The 13,230-nt window shown below is 34.1% G+C and overlaps 1 protein-coding gene across 1 annotated transcript; it reads right to left on the bottom strand.

The window, feature by feature from the left end:
• Nucleotides 1–5,974: 5,974 nt before the first annotated feature.
• Nucleotides 5,975–10,362, bottom strand: LOC120431361 (uncharacterized). The gene is made up of 2 exons (XM_039596494.2): nucleotides 9,502–10,362; nucleotides 5,975–6,562 (listed from the first exon to the last, which is right to left on the bottom strand). Exons 1-2 carry the CDS (start codon nucleotides 9,544–9,546, stop codon nucleotides 6,224–6,226), a joined length of 384 nt encoding a protein of 127 aa, XP_039452428.1. The 5' UTR covers nucleotides 9,547–10,362; the 3' UTR covers nucleotides 5,975–6,223.
• Between the last annotated feature and the right edge of the window lie 2,868 nt (nucleotides 10,363–13,230).

Below are 13,230 nucleotides of genomic sequence, written 5' to 3' on the forward strand. Positions count from 1 at the left end.
AGGAATCTAAAAAAAATCATCATCTTGATTATTCGGCGAAAGAACATCTTATTTACCACTACACTTGCAAGTTTAACGTCACACGTCGAAAACGACCTGTCACATTTTGTAGATGGGCAATGCGTGTAAAAAAAGTGAAATAAATATTTTTAAGTGGTGCTGACAAGAAGATTCACAAAAAATCATCAGCAGATTGATTTTCTTGAAAAATTTCGGGAGCGATTTTCTTTTGTGTGGTTTGCCTCCTCTCTCTTTGGCGGGTGAAGAAAGTTCGCTAGCGAAATTGATTTTTTTGCAATTCCGTCGTGATCCTACTTACTTTTCCTGTCATTCTTGAACGACGAAATAGCCTACTTTTCTGTACCAAAAATAACAGAATCGAATAGCAACACTTTTCAAAATAAATGCTGAAAAGTTCTACTTTTCAGCACTTGTTTCGAAAAGTAAAACTTTTCAACATTGTTTTGATTTAAACGATTTATTGACAAATACATGAAAATTTGACTTAAAATTTCACTCAATGGGTGTTTTTCGGAATTGCAAAAATTGTTGTATGGAACTCGTTGCAAAACTTGATTTTTTCAGCACTCGTCGTATTTATCCAACGAGGTTCAGCACGATGTACGACTCGTGCTGAAAAAATCCTCTTTTTGCAACTTGTTGCATAAACTACTATTTTGCAACTTGTTGCATAAACTACTATTTTAAACAGTTACAAGTTTGAAAACCCGTATTTTACTTCTAAAGTAAAAAAAAAAATATCTAAAAATAAAACATTAAAAATTAAAAAAAAAATGATTTTTTGAACATTTTTTAAAAAAAATTAAGAGTTATACCTTGATTTTTCCAATTAAAAAACGGAAATCCATAAATTTGCATTTTTTTTTTTTTTTTTTTTTTTTGGGAGGGTGGTCCAGCCGCACATCGTTGATGTTGAAACCTCTAAACTGGGCCCTCGTCCTGTCACGTCCGTCAGTAGTCTTGTCGTACATTACAACTAAAATCAGATCTGCCAATGAATTAGTACACTTCGACCAAATAAACACTGACGCTGTATGGATCTGACTCTAGAATAAATGTACAGTTGTGTGTTATTCATAAGTCCAACTTATTCAATTATTCATTTAAGTCCAAATATTCATTTGCTAACTACTTTGGATTGAAAATATAAATTTTAACGAGACACATCAGCCGGAAACCCGTCCCCGAAATTTTTTTTTCTAAAACTGGTATATCTTGAAAACTACAAAACATATCGATATGGTTTTTGATTTAGCCCCTAGAGTATTAATTTCTGAACACTTTGCAACTGAGCTAAACTATTTTTACAATACCATTGTTTCAATGTTGGGTCCGAGAGTTCAATGTTGCATGCTGTTTTTGCACTCTACATATTATTTTTTGGTCGTGTAACCCCAACAGGGCAAAAACCACATTGCCAGTCCAAAAAAGGAAGTTGGTACGCGCTTTGCAAGACAATTATCTATTCATTGAATATAAATTTGTATTGATCTGAGTTTTCGTTTTTTTATAGTAAATATTCTACAAAAAAATATTTTTATCCAACCCAAATCATGCAACAGGCACGCGACAGGCAATTTTGTTGCGTACAACAAAAGTGGCAACAGCGCGCCATGCTAGCCTGCTGCTCAGCACTCGGCCAGCACGCGGCACAGAGCGAGAACAAAGGAGCCAAATAGGGCCGACTTCATATTTTTGTACGCTTTTAGGATAGTAAATATTGGACGACTAATATCTTTCAACATAATTTTTCACTGAAATAATGCGAACAGCAAATTATGCAATAATATTTTACATTCTAATAAAATTTATTGATGTTCCACAGCGAGATGGAAGCGCAAAATTCGTACCCGGCTCAGCATTTTCATTTTGCAACCTCAAGATGAAAAGTGAATGAAATTTTATGTAATAATAATGTTATATGAAGCTTCAAATAACACAGGTGATTTGAAAAAGTAAACAGTGTTTATTCAATAAAACATTATGATAATATTGGTGGACTATTGACCCTATTTCTTCTCTGCTAACTTGCTGGCCCGGCTGGCCTCGGTGTGTGATTGTGTGTGCGTGTGTGGAGGCTTGTTTTGTTGCAATCAAAGGCATGGTTTTGAAGTTATTCTGGCATTCACGTCGTTATCGACTGCTAAAGAGAATGATCAAATGAGATACTTTTTACAAAATTACAAAATTACAAAATTACAAAATTACAAAATTACAAAATTACAAAATTACAAATATACAAAATTACAAAATTACAAAATTACAAAATTACAAAATTACATAATTACAAAATTACAAAATTACAAAATTACAAAATTACAAAATTACAAAATTACAAAATTACAAAATTACAAAATTACAAAATTACAAAATTACAAAATTACAAAATTACAAAATTACAAAATTACAAAATTACAAAATTACAAAATTACAAAATTACAAAATTACAAAATTACAAAATTACAAAATTACAAAATTACAAAATTACAAAATTACAAAATTACAAAATTACAAAATTACAAAATTACAAAATTACAAAATTACAAAATTACAAAATTACAAAATTACAAAATTACAAAATTACAAAATTACAAAATTACAAAATTACAAAATTACAAAATTACAAAATTACAAAATTACAAAATTACAAAATTACAAAATTACAAATACAAATTACAAAATTACAAAATTACAAAATTACAAAATTACAAAATTACAAAATTACAAAATTACAAAATTACAAAATTACAAAATTACAAAATTACAAAATTACAAAATTACAAAATTACAAAATTACAAAATTACAAAATTACAAAATTACAAAATTACAAAATTACAAAATTACAAAATTACAAAATTACAAAATTACAAAATTACAAAATTACAAAATTACAAAATTACAAAATTACAAAATTACAAAATTACAAAATTACAAAATTACAAAATTACAAAATTACAAAATTACAAAATTACAAAATTACAAAATTACGAAATTACAAAATTACAAAATTACAAAATTACAAAATTACAAAATTACAAAATTACAAAATTACAAAATTACAAAATTACAAAATTACAAAATTACAAAATTACAAAATTACAATAACATAAAACAAATAATACAAATGATACAAATAATACAAATAATACAAATAATACAAATATTACAAATAATACAAAAAAAAACAAATGATACAAATAATACAAATAATACAAATAATACAAATAATACAAATAATACAAATAGAATAAATAATACAAAAAATACAAAAAATACAAATAATACAAATAATACAAATAAAAAAATAATATAAAAAAATACAAATAATACAAATAATACAAATGATACAAATAATACAAATGATATAAATAATACAAATAATACAAATAATACAAATAATACAAATAATACAAATAATACAAATAATACAAATAATACAAATAATACAAATAATACAAATAATACAAATGATATAAATAATACAAATAATACAAATAATACAAATAATACAAATAATACAAATCATACAAATAATACAAATCATACAAATCATACATATCATACAAATCATACAAATCATACAAATAATACAAATAATACAAATAATACAAATAAAACAAATAATACAAATAACACAAATAATACAAATTTGTATTTTTAAATTTTTGTATTTTTGTATTTTTGTATTTTTGTATTTTTGAATTTTTGTATTTTTGTATTTTTGTATTTTTGAATTTTTGTATTTTTGTATTTTTGTATTTTTGTATTTTTGTATTTTTGTATTTTTGTATTTTTGTATTTTTGTATTTTTGTATTTTTGTATTTTTGTATTTTTGTATTTTTGTATTTTTGTATTTTTGTATTTTTGTATTTTTGTATTTTTGTATTTTTGTATTTTTGTATTTTTGTATTTTTGTATTTTTGTATTTTTGTATTTTTGTATTTTTGTATTTTTGTATTTTTGTATTTTTGTATTTTTGTATTTTTGTATTTTTGTATTTTTGTATTTTTGTATTTTTGTATTTTTGTATTTTTGTATTTTTGTATTTTTGTATTTTTGTATTCTTGTATTTTTGCTGCTGAACTAAAAAATAAAAACATTACTGAAACGTTATTTTTCATGATTCGATGGTTCGAAGCATTTGAAAACTCTTCGACTATCTACTTTGAACTACAACACAATATTGGAACAATCTACTAACTTTCACGACACTTCCCCTAACGTCCAAAGTCATCTTTCCATAAGTCAGTCACGTGAGTAGCTAGACACGTGGTTGAGTCGTCACGTGAGCAATCACATGAAAATTTCTTACGTGAACAACTCCGTTACCAGTCACGTGGACAGTCACAGGTTGCCGAAAAACCCAAAAATCATGCATTCCATTGAAACAAAATTAGAAACAATTCAACTACTAAGACAGGATGCGTATAGAGATAGCCATGCGCGAGAGTATGTTAGTTTGTTTACACACGAGAACCACGTGCTTGAAGTTTCAGCCAATCACAATGGATCAAATTCAAAACAATACTCCTGGCGAGCCTCTGCTGCTGGAATAGGGTCAAGTACTCGATCGGTCACTGACATAAAAAAGTAAACTAGAATATAGAATTTGTATTATTTTGAAGTGTGCTCTAACAATTGAAAATATGTTTTGCATTTTTCTATTCATTTTTTTTTTGACTCGTGCTTGAGAAGGAAAAATTGTTCAGCAAAAGAGATGATAATGGGCTTTGGTCTTTTTGAGACATCTCTAAATTTTATTAGCATACGATACATTATTGCGCGTTTGGGTCTCGTGGCGCAGGGGTAGCGGCTTCGGCTGCCGATCCCGATGATGCTATGAGACGCGGGTTCGATTCCCGCCTTATCCACTGAGCTTCTATCGGATGGTGAAGTAAAACGTCGGTCCCGGTTTCTCCTGTCTCGTCAGAGGCGCTGGAGCAGAAATCCCACGTTAGAGGAAGGCCATGCCCCGGGGGGCGTAGTGCCAATAGTTTCGTTACATTATTGCGCAATGTATTTTCAATATGTAAGTAAAAGGTTGATGAAAAAATAACAACTTTCTAACATTTATTTTCATAATAGAGAACACAAATGTGAAGTATACCCTATAACGCTCCTTTGTCCTCGCTTTGTGCTGGCCGTGTGCAGCAGCAGCAGCCAAGAATGGTGCGCTGTTGCCATTTTTGCGCTGCGCAACTGAATTGCTTGTTGCACTTGTGTTGCATTATTTCAGAATATTCAAAAAAATATTGTAAAATCACGAATTATTACATAAAATGTGTCCTAAACCAATAAAGGATGAAAGGTATTTCAATCAACCATCTTCAAATCACTCCACAGAACAATCCAACCACCTCAAAACGTTGCACGACATTTCTGCGTAATGTCGCATGCAACATTTTTTGAAGAAGAAGAGAACAACTTCCCCGGCTGATGTGAGCCCTTAATCTAAAATCCTCTAAACTTAATGTTCAAAACTAAACGTTCCTTTAACTGTTATAATACTACTTCTATCAAAAAACAATAAAAATTGTGAACTGATATACAAATAGGATAGAAATCGCGATTTGAAAAAGAAATGACCATTTACGTCAAAAGATCCGTAGTTCCTCGATTCGCAACAATGGTCGATACAACCATAATCCGTAAACCGTTAGTTCAACAGATCAACGAATTTTGTCCGATATCATTACATTATTGATTGATCGAGACTCTATGAACAATTTGACATAAACGAATGCCTAGTATTCTACATCAATCAAAGTTTAATGACAGCATTACTCTAACTTAACAATTGCAACTAAATTTATCATCAAATAGATTTGGAAAGCATACAGTAAACTGTCTCAAGTTTTCGTAGAAGGGAAGAGTAAGCCACTCGGAAGAGTAAAAACAGGAGTTGTAGTTTGTCTCGATGCTCAGCACGTAAAGAAGGCCGCAGCCGGACGTGCGAGCTCTTTTATTTCACCTTCATATTATTCATTTCACTAATACCGTTACAAGTAAAGAGAACGTCAAATGACATTTTAATGATAGGGCGGTACCTATCAGTTCTTCCCCTTTAGAGAAAATACATAGTTTTAAGATAAGAAAATTCATTCAAGAAATTACAAAGGTAATGTAGTTATTTACATAGAAAATAATCCAAATTATTTAGATGATGAGAAAGAACTAAGTGTTCAGAAATCGTAAAATTATTATCTATAGATAAATTCACTGTTCACCACAGGCTTCTTAATTCGCTTCGAGCGCCGAAGGCAAACCGCCGGCAATTCTGCCGCAGATGCGTCTCGCTTCCGGCTTCTGGATCGTGCCGTTGCAGCTTCCGGGAAACCCCGGAACAAGCCGCTTCCGCCGTATCCGGCCCCCAACATATCTTCGTCTAAATTCAGCATCTCAACGTCCAAATCCACCACTGCCGCGTCCGGCGCAGACTTCTCGAACGGCGTCATCAGGTTCGGCCGTTCGCCTTGTTGCTGGTAATGTGGTTTAAGCTGATCGCGATGCGCTAGCCACACCGCGCTTCCAGCCGACACCTGAAACGTATTCAAAGAGAATTTTTTTAGGAAAGTTACCAAAATCCATTTCTTTGAAATGCTTTTGTTATTATTTTTATACCAAACGGTATCACCTGCCGTCAGGTTATCTAACTCATCAGATGACTTTTTGTTAGACACTGTAGGTACTTGTACCTTATCATCAGAGGCATGCTGAACAGATAAATAGTTTTTATAATTACTTTTAGGATTTAATAAATCTAGCATAGTTTTTGGTTTGTATGAGAACACTTTCTCCGAGGGTAATTGCCCTGTACTCGTCGGTATGTTATTTCTAAAGTTCATCAAAAATAAGTTAATCTGGTCTTCCAAATCAATATTATCCAACTCCGGATCAATCAAAAACTTTTTCAAAACGTCCTTAGTTGTTCTTACTAATCTCTCCGCTTGGCCATTGCTCTGCGGGTTATAAGGAGGACTTTTCATTACCTTAATTCCTTGCCGACTAAGAAAAGAAGTAAAGTAATGAGAATTGAAAGGAGGACCACCGTCCGATACCAGAACATCCGGTAACCCAAATCTAGCAAAATAAGCAACCAGCTTCTTCAAAACTTTTGCACAATCGGTGCCATGCTTCATCCACTCTACTTCCAACCACTTTGAGTACGAATCTACAATTAGTAGAAAAGTGTGATGTGAAAAATAGAAGAAATCAATATGAATTCGGCTAAAAGGCCTGGTAGTTGGCGTCCATTTAGACAAAGATTTCGGTTTTGGCACCACTGCCATACTACCACAAACGTCGCATGTCGTAACATAGTTTTCTATATCCTTGTTGATTCCAAACCAATAGACTTGTCTTCGTGCCAATTGTTTCATTTTTACTATCCCTGCGTGATTGGCGTGTAAAAGTTTTAAAATCCCGCTTTGCATTACACGTGGTATCACCACCCTGTCTTGGTACAATAAGCACCCTTCAACTTCTTCCAAATCATTCTGATTTGCAAATACGTCCATAAAGCGTTTGTCTACCTTTGCTGGCCAACCATCACGCAGATAGCTTAAAATTTGTTGTAAATAAACATCGTCAGTTGTCGCCTTAGCAACCAAAACAAAATCTATTGGGCAATCTTTACTGAAGTTAATGCTCCTAACGAAATCTTGATCCAATTCGGCTGGTACCGACTGCTTCAATGGAAATCTCGAACAAAAATCCGCATTTCCCATCTTAGCAGACGGTCTGTACCGAAGCTCAAACTTATAAATGGACAGTTCCAAAATATAACGCTGGAGTCTTGTAACGAATATTGAATTTTTGCCTTCCTTGCCAAAAATTCCAAGCAAAGGCTTATGATCAGTGTAAGCAATGAAATCTTGTCCAAATAAATATTTGTGAAATTTCTTAATAGTACAAACTAAAGCCAAAGCCTCTAAATGAAGAATAGGATACTTCTTTTGCGCGTCATCTAAACTAAAAGATGTAAAACAAATGGGTTTTTCAACACCATCAACAACATGAGCAATCACTCCACCCAGGCCATAACCTGATGCGTCAGAAACTACCACAATAGGCTTGTAAGGATCATAAAACTCCAAAATATTGGCTGAAATGAGAGATTGTTTACTTTCATTGAAAGCTTTGTCACAATCATGACTCCAAACAAACCTCACATTTTTCCTCAACAAGTTATACAAATGGTACAACTTGGAAGATAAATTTGGAACAAAACGATTATAATAGTTAATCAAACCCAAAAAGGATTTTAGTTCATGTACATTTGTAGGCACTTTTGCTTTTTGAATCGTTGAAATTTTGTCAGGGCTGGTCAATAAACCTTTGTCCGTAATAATATGTCCCAAATACTGAAGTTCTGTAACAAAAAATCTGCATTTTTCCCAATTCACCTTAATATTTGCCTTTGCAAGTTTTTCTAAAACAATCAACAATTTGCTTTTGCAACCCTCAACAGTTTCACCTGCTATCAGAACATCATCCAAGTAGCAAAACACATTTTCAATTCCGCCTAAAATTTGATCCATAATATGCTGAAAAATAGACGCACTAGGAGAAGCCCCCTGTGGTAAACGATTGTATGTAAATAAACCTTTAATTGTATTGATGACCATGAATTTCCTGGACCTCTCCGATAATGCAAGTTGAGTATAAGCTCCTTCGAGATCTAACGAACAAAAAACCTTGCAATTAGCCAATTTAGCAAAAAGATCACTAGCAACTGGCAAAGGGTAAGCATTAGCCACCAAAACTTTGTTAATTGACACTTTACAATCAATAACAAGCCTTATCTTATTGTCTTTTTTCATAACAACAATCACCGGAGAAGCCCAGTCACTGGCCTCAATTGGAGTGATCACATTCTCTTTCTCCAACCTATCCAAATAAATCAAAACTTTCTCCCTTAAACGGTACGGAACGTCATAAGCTTTCTTAAATATTGGGACATCACTTTTTAAAATCAATTCCGCCTCAAATCCTTTGATTGGGGTGGAAAAATCCTTAACAAAAACCTGAGAAAAATCTCGTTTAATCTCCTCAATCCATTGATCACTATTTTGCACACTCACGCTGTTAACTTGTTCATCAATATTTGCATTGTTTGAAAAGAATTGCCTCCATTGAGGAAAGAAAACATCCATCCAATTCCTGCCAAAAAGCGGAATAAATTTGAAATCAGAATTCAATACAAGCAACTTCAATTTATGCTCGAAACCATTAAGTTTAACCCAAACATCTGTTTCTCCCTCAATTTTGAGTTGATTACCATTAACCACCAAAAGTTGTTTATCACACCTATTCAAAGGTTTGTCAAAAAGTTTAAAATACTGGACTTTTCCAATCACAGTCACAGTAGACCCACAATCAATCTCCATTTGGACGAAAACATTATCAATCATGACATTTATCAGACACGGTTCACTGATTTTATTAATGGACTCCACACACATGCATTGTAAACTACCTTGGTTCCACTCGGAGTAGCTTTCCGCATCCGAAGTCTCCTCATTCGGATCTTCCCTCGTGTTCATACGCCCCAATAGATCCGCCAGCTCTCTCTCAGCACTGGTTCCCGGTCGCGCCATCTCGACGAAATTCACAGCATCACGTCGCAAATTCTTCCATGTGAAGCACCTCTTTTTAATGTGCCCCAGTTTCCCACAATAATCGCAAACAGTCTCAGAATAATCAGGCTTAACCCTCTCAGTTCGATAATTGAATCTGTTGTTGTTGTTGTTGTTGTTATTGTAGTTTGTGTTTCTTTGATTGTCATTACGGTTATCACCTTGAAATCTGACTGAACGTTGTGTGTTATGTGTATTTTGTGTGTTTTGTGCGCGCTGCTGATGATTGTTTTGACCCGATCTATTGTTGTTGTATCTATTACTGTTTCTATTGAAGCCCGATCTGTAATAGTTGTTATGTGTGTTTGAATGTTGTCTATTGTTGTAGGGATGTGAACCTAACCTCTCGTGCACCGGTCTTCGAACTTGGTTGACCATTTCAGGTGGAGGGTAGTTAAATTGTCCAAAATTAGCACAAGAGTTTTGATTGTTAAGCGCACTCACGTTACGTTTTGCTATGTTCCATGTCGTGATGAACTTGTCCATCTTGTCCAAAGTCAACCCCTCCTCCTTCAACAAATTCTCCTTCAAATTCCCGTCAAGAAGACCCGCCAGAACTCTGTCCATTATGGCCACGTCCCTAAACGCACCAAAACCACAGAATTCCGCCTGCAGCTTGACCGCCTGCACGAAATCCTCATTGGATTCATCAGGTTGTTGGTTTCGCTGACTAAAACGAAAGCGTTGTACTAAGTCCGGCTCCGTTTTGTCCAGTTTTTGCTTTAATTTTAACACAATGTCAGCATAAGAGGCTTTATCCAGCTCATCTTTGCTGTAGTGCAGTTTTAATTGCGAAAAAAGAAAAGGACCGCAAATCGTCATAAAATGCGATTTTTGGCGATCAGCCGCAACTTGATTTGCGTGAAAGGTATAGGCCAGTCGATCTGACCAGTCCGTAAATGACGTACCCTTCCTAAACATCTCAATAGAGGTAGCTAACCCGTTCGAACCCATGTCTTGATTTCAAAAATCAGGTAGAAAAATCAAATTCCAAATTTCCCAAAGAAAAAAAATAAAAAGAAAACACACAAAAATCTCTATTACTGCAAATCCAGGGATCAAAACAAAGAAAAGCTTGCTACTCACCGATCTCGCACCCGGCCTTTGCCAGCAAGCAAACTTAACCTCCTGCACAAACTCGTCGTGCGCACCGTGCACCAGCACAGGAAAACGTCGTTCAGCGAAGCAAAAGTTTGTGCACCGGCTCAAACAGTTGAATTACACCGTGGCGATTTGGCCTCACTAAATTAAAGAAAAAGAAAAACTCTTAGTGAACCAATAAATAAAATGGCGAAACCCTTTGTTCATTCGAACAAAAGATTCACACACACACACACTTACTGTCACAAGGCAAAATGTTAATTATTAGTACACCAAACTGTCGAAACAAAAATTTCCTTGGTGATACTGCCTAGGAAATTTCACTTTTTTAAATAAAAAAGGCAAAAAGAGCTTGTTTGACCCCAATCGCCCTTACCTTGCGTTTCAGCTCCTCCAACACCAAAGAAAATCAACGCTCACCGCGTCGCGTCGCCGACCAGTCAGCGTCCAAAATGGCGTCCTACGATGAAATTCCACCGACTACCGCACCTCCGCAGCCAATCAGCCGACTCAGCCGAAATCCTCCCACCGGTTGCAAATCCCGGCGCCAGGAACTACCCGAAGAATTTGCGCTCTCGACCCTCTTGGTTGCGGCACGGCACCTGCGGCAAACAGGAACACAAGCTCCACTCCTCCGATCCGCTACAGTTGCACACACACACCCGGCGTAGTCGTCGGAGTGAACAAAATGGCTGCTGTCAACGCCGCACGAGGCTTTTTCCAGCAACAAACTCACCGCGTTTTGCTTAGAATCTCCCCCTTCTCACGATCGACTCACGCACAATTTTTTTATCAGTGTTTTGGAAGCCTCACCGGCCAATCGTTCTCCGCGAGGAAAAAAACGAACTTTTTATAACCGAACAAAAAAAATTATTGCACGCACTACGTCCAATTTCCCCGTCGCCAACTAAACTGTCTCAAGTTTTCGTAGAAGGGAAGAGTAAGCCACTCGGAAGAGTAAAAACAGGAGTTGTAGTTTGTCTCGATGCTCAGCACGTAAAGAAGGCCGCAGCCGGACGTGCGAGCTCTTTTATTTCACCTTCATATTATTCATTTCACTAATACCGTTACAAGTAAAGAGAACGTCAAATGACATTTTAATGATAGGGCGGTACCTATCATACAGATTTATTTTAAATGCTAATGCTAAGCAACAAATCAATTGTACTATCCTAAAGTCCCACCTAAATCCCACATTGTGATAGTGAAAAAGTCACAGAAGCAGCGGTGTCTTGTGCAATTGTGATATTTTCACTATCGGAGAGCTACCTAGTTCACGAAGACAGCTTATCGGTCAACGCTTAAGCCCTGGGGCTCCGACAAAGCGAGTTCTCGTAGCATGAAGTGGTGTCCATAGTGCTTATAAAAAAGAATGTATACCCAAATTTTAACTAATGCACTAGGATCAAATCATGCCCCTTGACTTTACAAGGCCCAGGGGGAAATCCATAAATTTGCAATTTTAAAAAGAAAAATAAAAACAAAATTTCAATACATTCAAATTTTTAAAATTTTCATAAATGTAAATGTATCAAAATTAAAAATATATCTTTTTTATTCCATACAATTTTGGGGGCTGGTTATACAAAAGAAGTAATGTAAAAGTTAAACCTTTGCGAATTTTTCTGTGCTTTTCAATAAAACAATCTCAAAATTTGAACACCAAGCTTAACTTTTGAAGAGGTATTAAAACAGATAATTTTCCTCTTTTCATAAATTTTGAAAAATATAAATTTTCAAAATTGAAAATCGTAATTTCTCGACTCACGATCGAGATTTCTCGATAGCAAGATTACTACCTATCATCGACAAATCTCGATCCACCATCGACAAATTGTGAAAAATTATGATCGTAATTTGTAGTATCATTTTTTTGAATATTTTTCTTATTTAAACGGAATGTTTACAAAATTCTAAGTTCAATTTTTGTAGTGTAAAAAAACACCAAAATTAAAAAAATCTTAATTAATTTCTTTTTAATTTCAAACATATTAAAACATCAAATTTGAAAAAAAAATTACAAAATTGAAAAATTTCAAAAATATTAACGAATTACGATCAAGATTTCTCGATTTACTATCGACAGTTGAAAACCTCAACCATTTCATTAATTAGAAAAATCAAAATTTCCACAATTCAGACATATAAAACCTTCAAACAATTAAATAAAAAAAAAAGATTTAAAGTTCTTTGAAGGTCAATTTTTTTGCGTAGTCGGAAAGAGAGACACCGGAATTTTCCAGCCTCAAGCCTCGAGTGACCAGATCCATCACGAGTACGAGTTTTTGCAATATGAGTATTAAACTGGACATGACAACTGTCATTTAGACAGTGGCACAACCTTGAGACAACGAGTAAATTAATCCAATTAAATCTTTTTTTTTAAAGCATATTCAACAAAAATTATTTAATTTTAAAAGCTTTTTTGTTAATTTCTTTGTCATATTAGTCATGTGTAACATAACTAC

The sequence above is a fragment of the Culex pipiens genome, chromosome 1, assembly GCF_016801865.2.
Source record: "Culex pipiens pallens isolate TS chromosome 1, TS_CPP_V2, whole genome shotgun sequence".
Classification (NCBI taxonomy): Eukaryota; Metazoa; Arthropoda; class Insecta; order Diptera; family Culicidae; genus Culex; species Culex pipiens.

Coding starts and splice junctions, on each gene's coding strand:
- LOC120431361 (XM_039596494.2), bottom strand. CDS start 9,546: ATGAGGAGACTTCGGATGCGGAAAGCTACTCCGAGTGGAACCAAG. Junction 6,563..9,501: donor CTACTCCGAGTGGAACCAAG/GTAGTTTACAAT, acceptor AATACGTTTCAG/GTGTCGGCTGGAAGCGCGGT.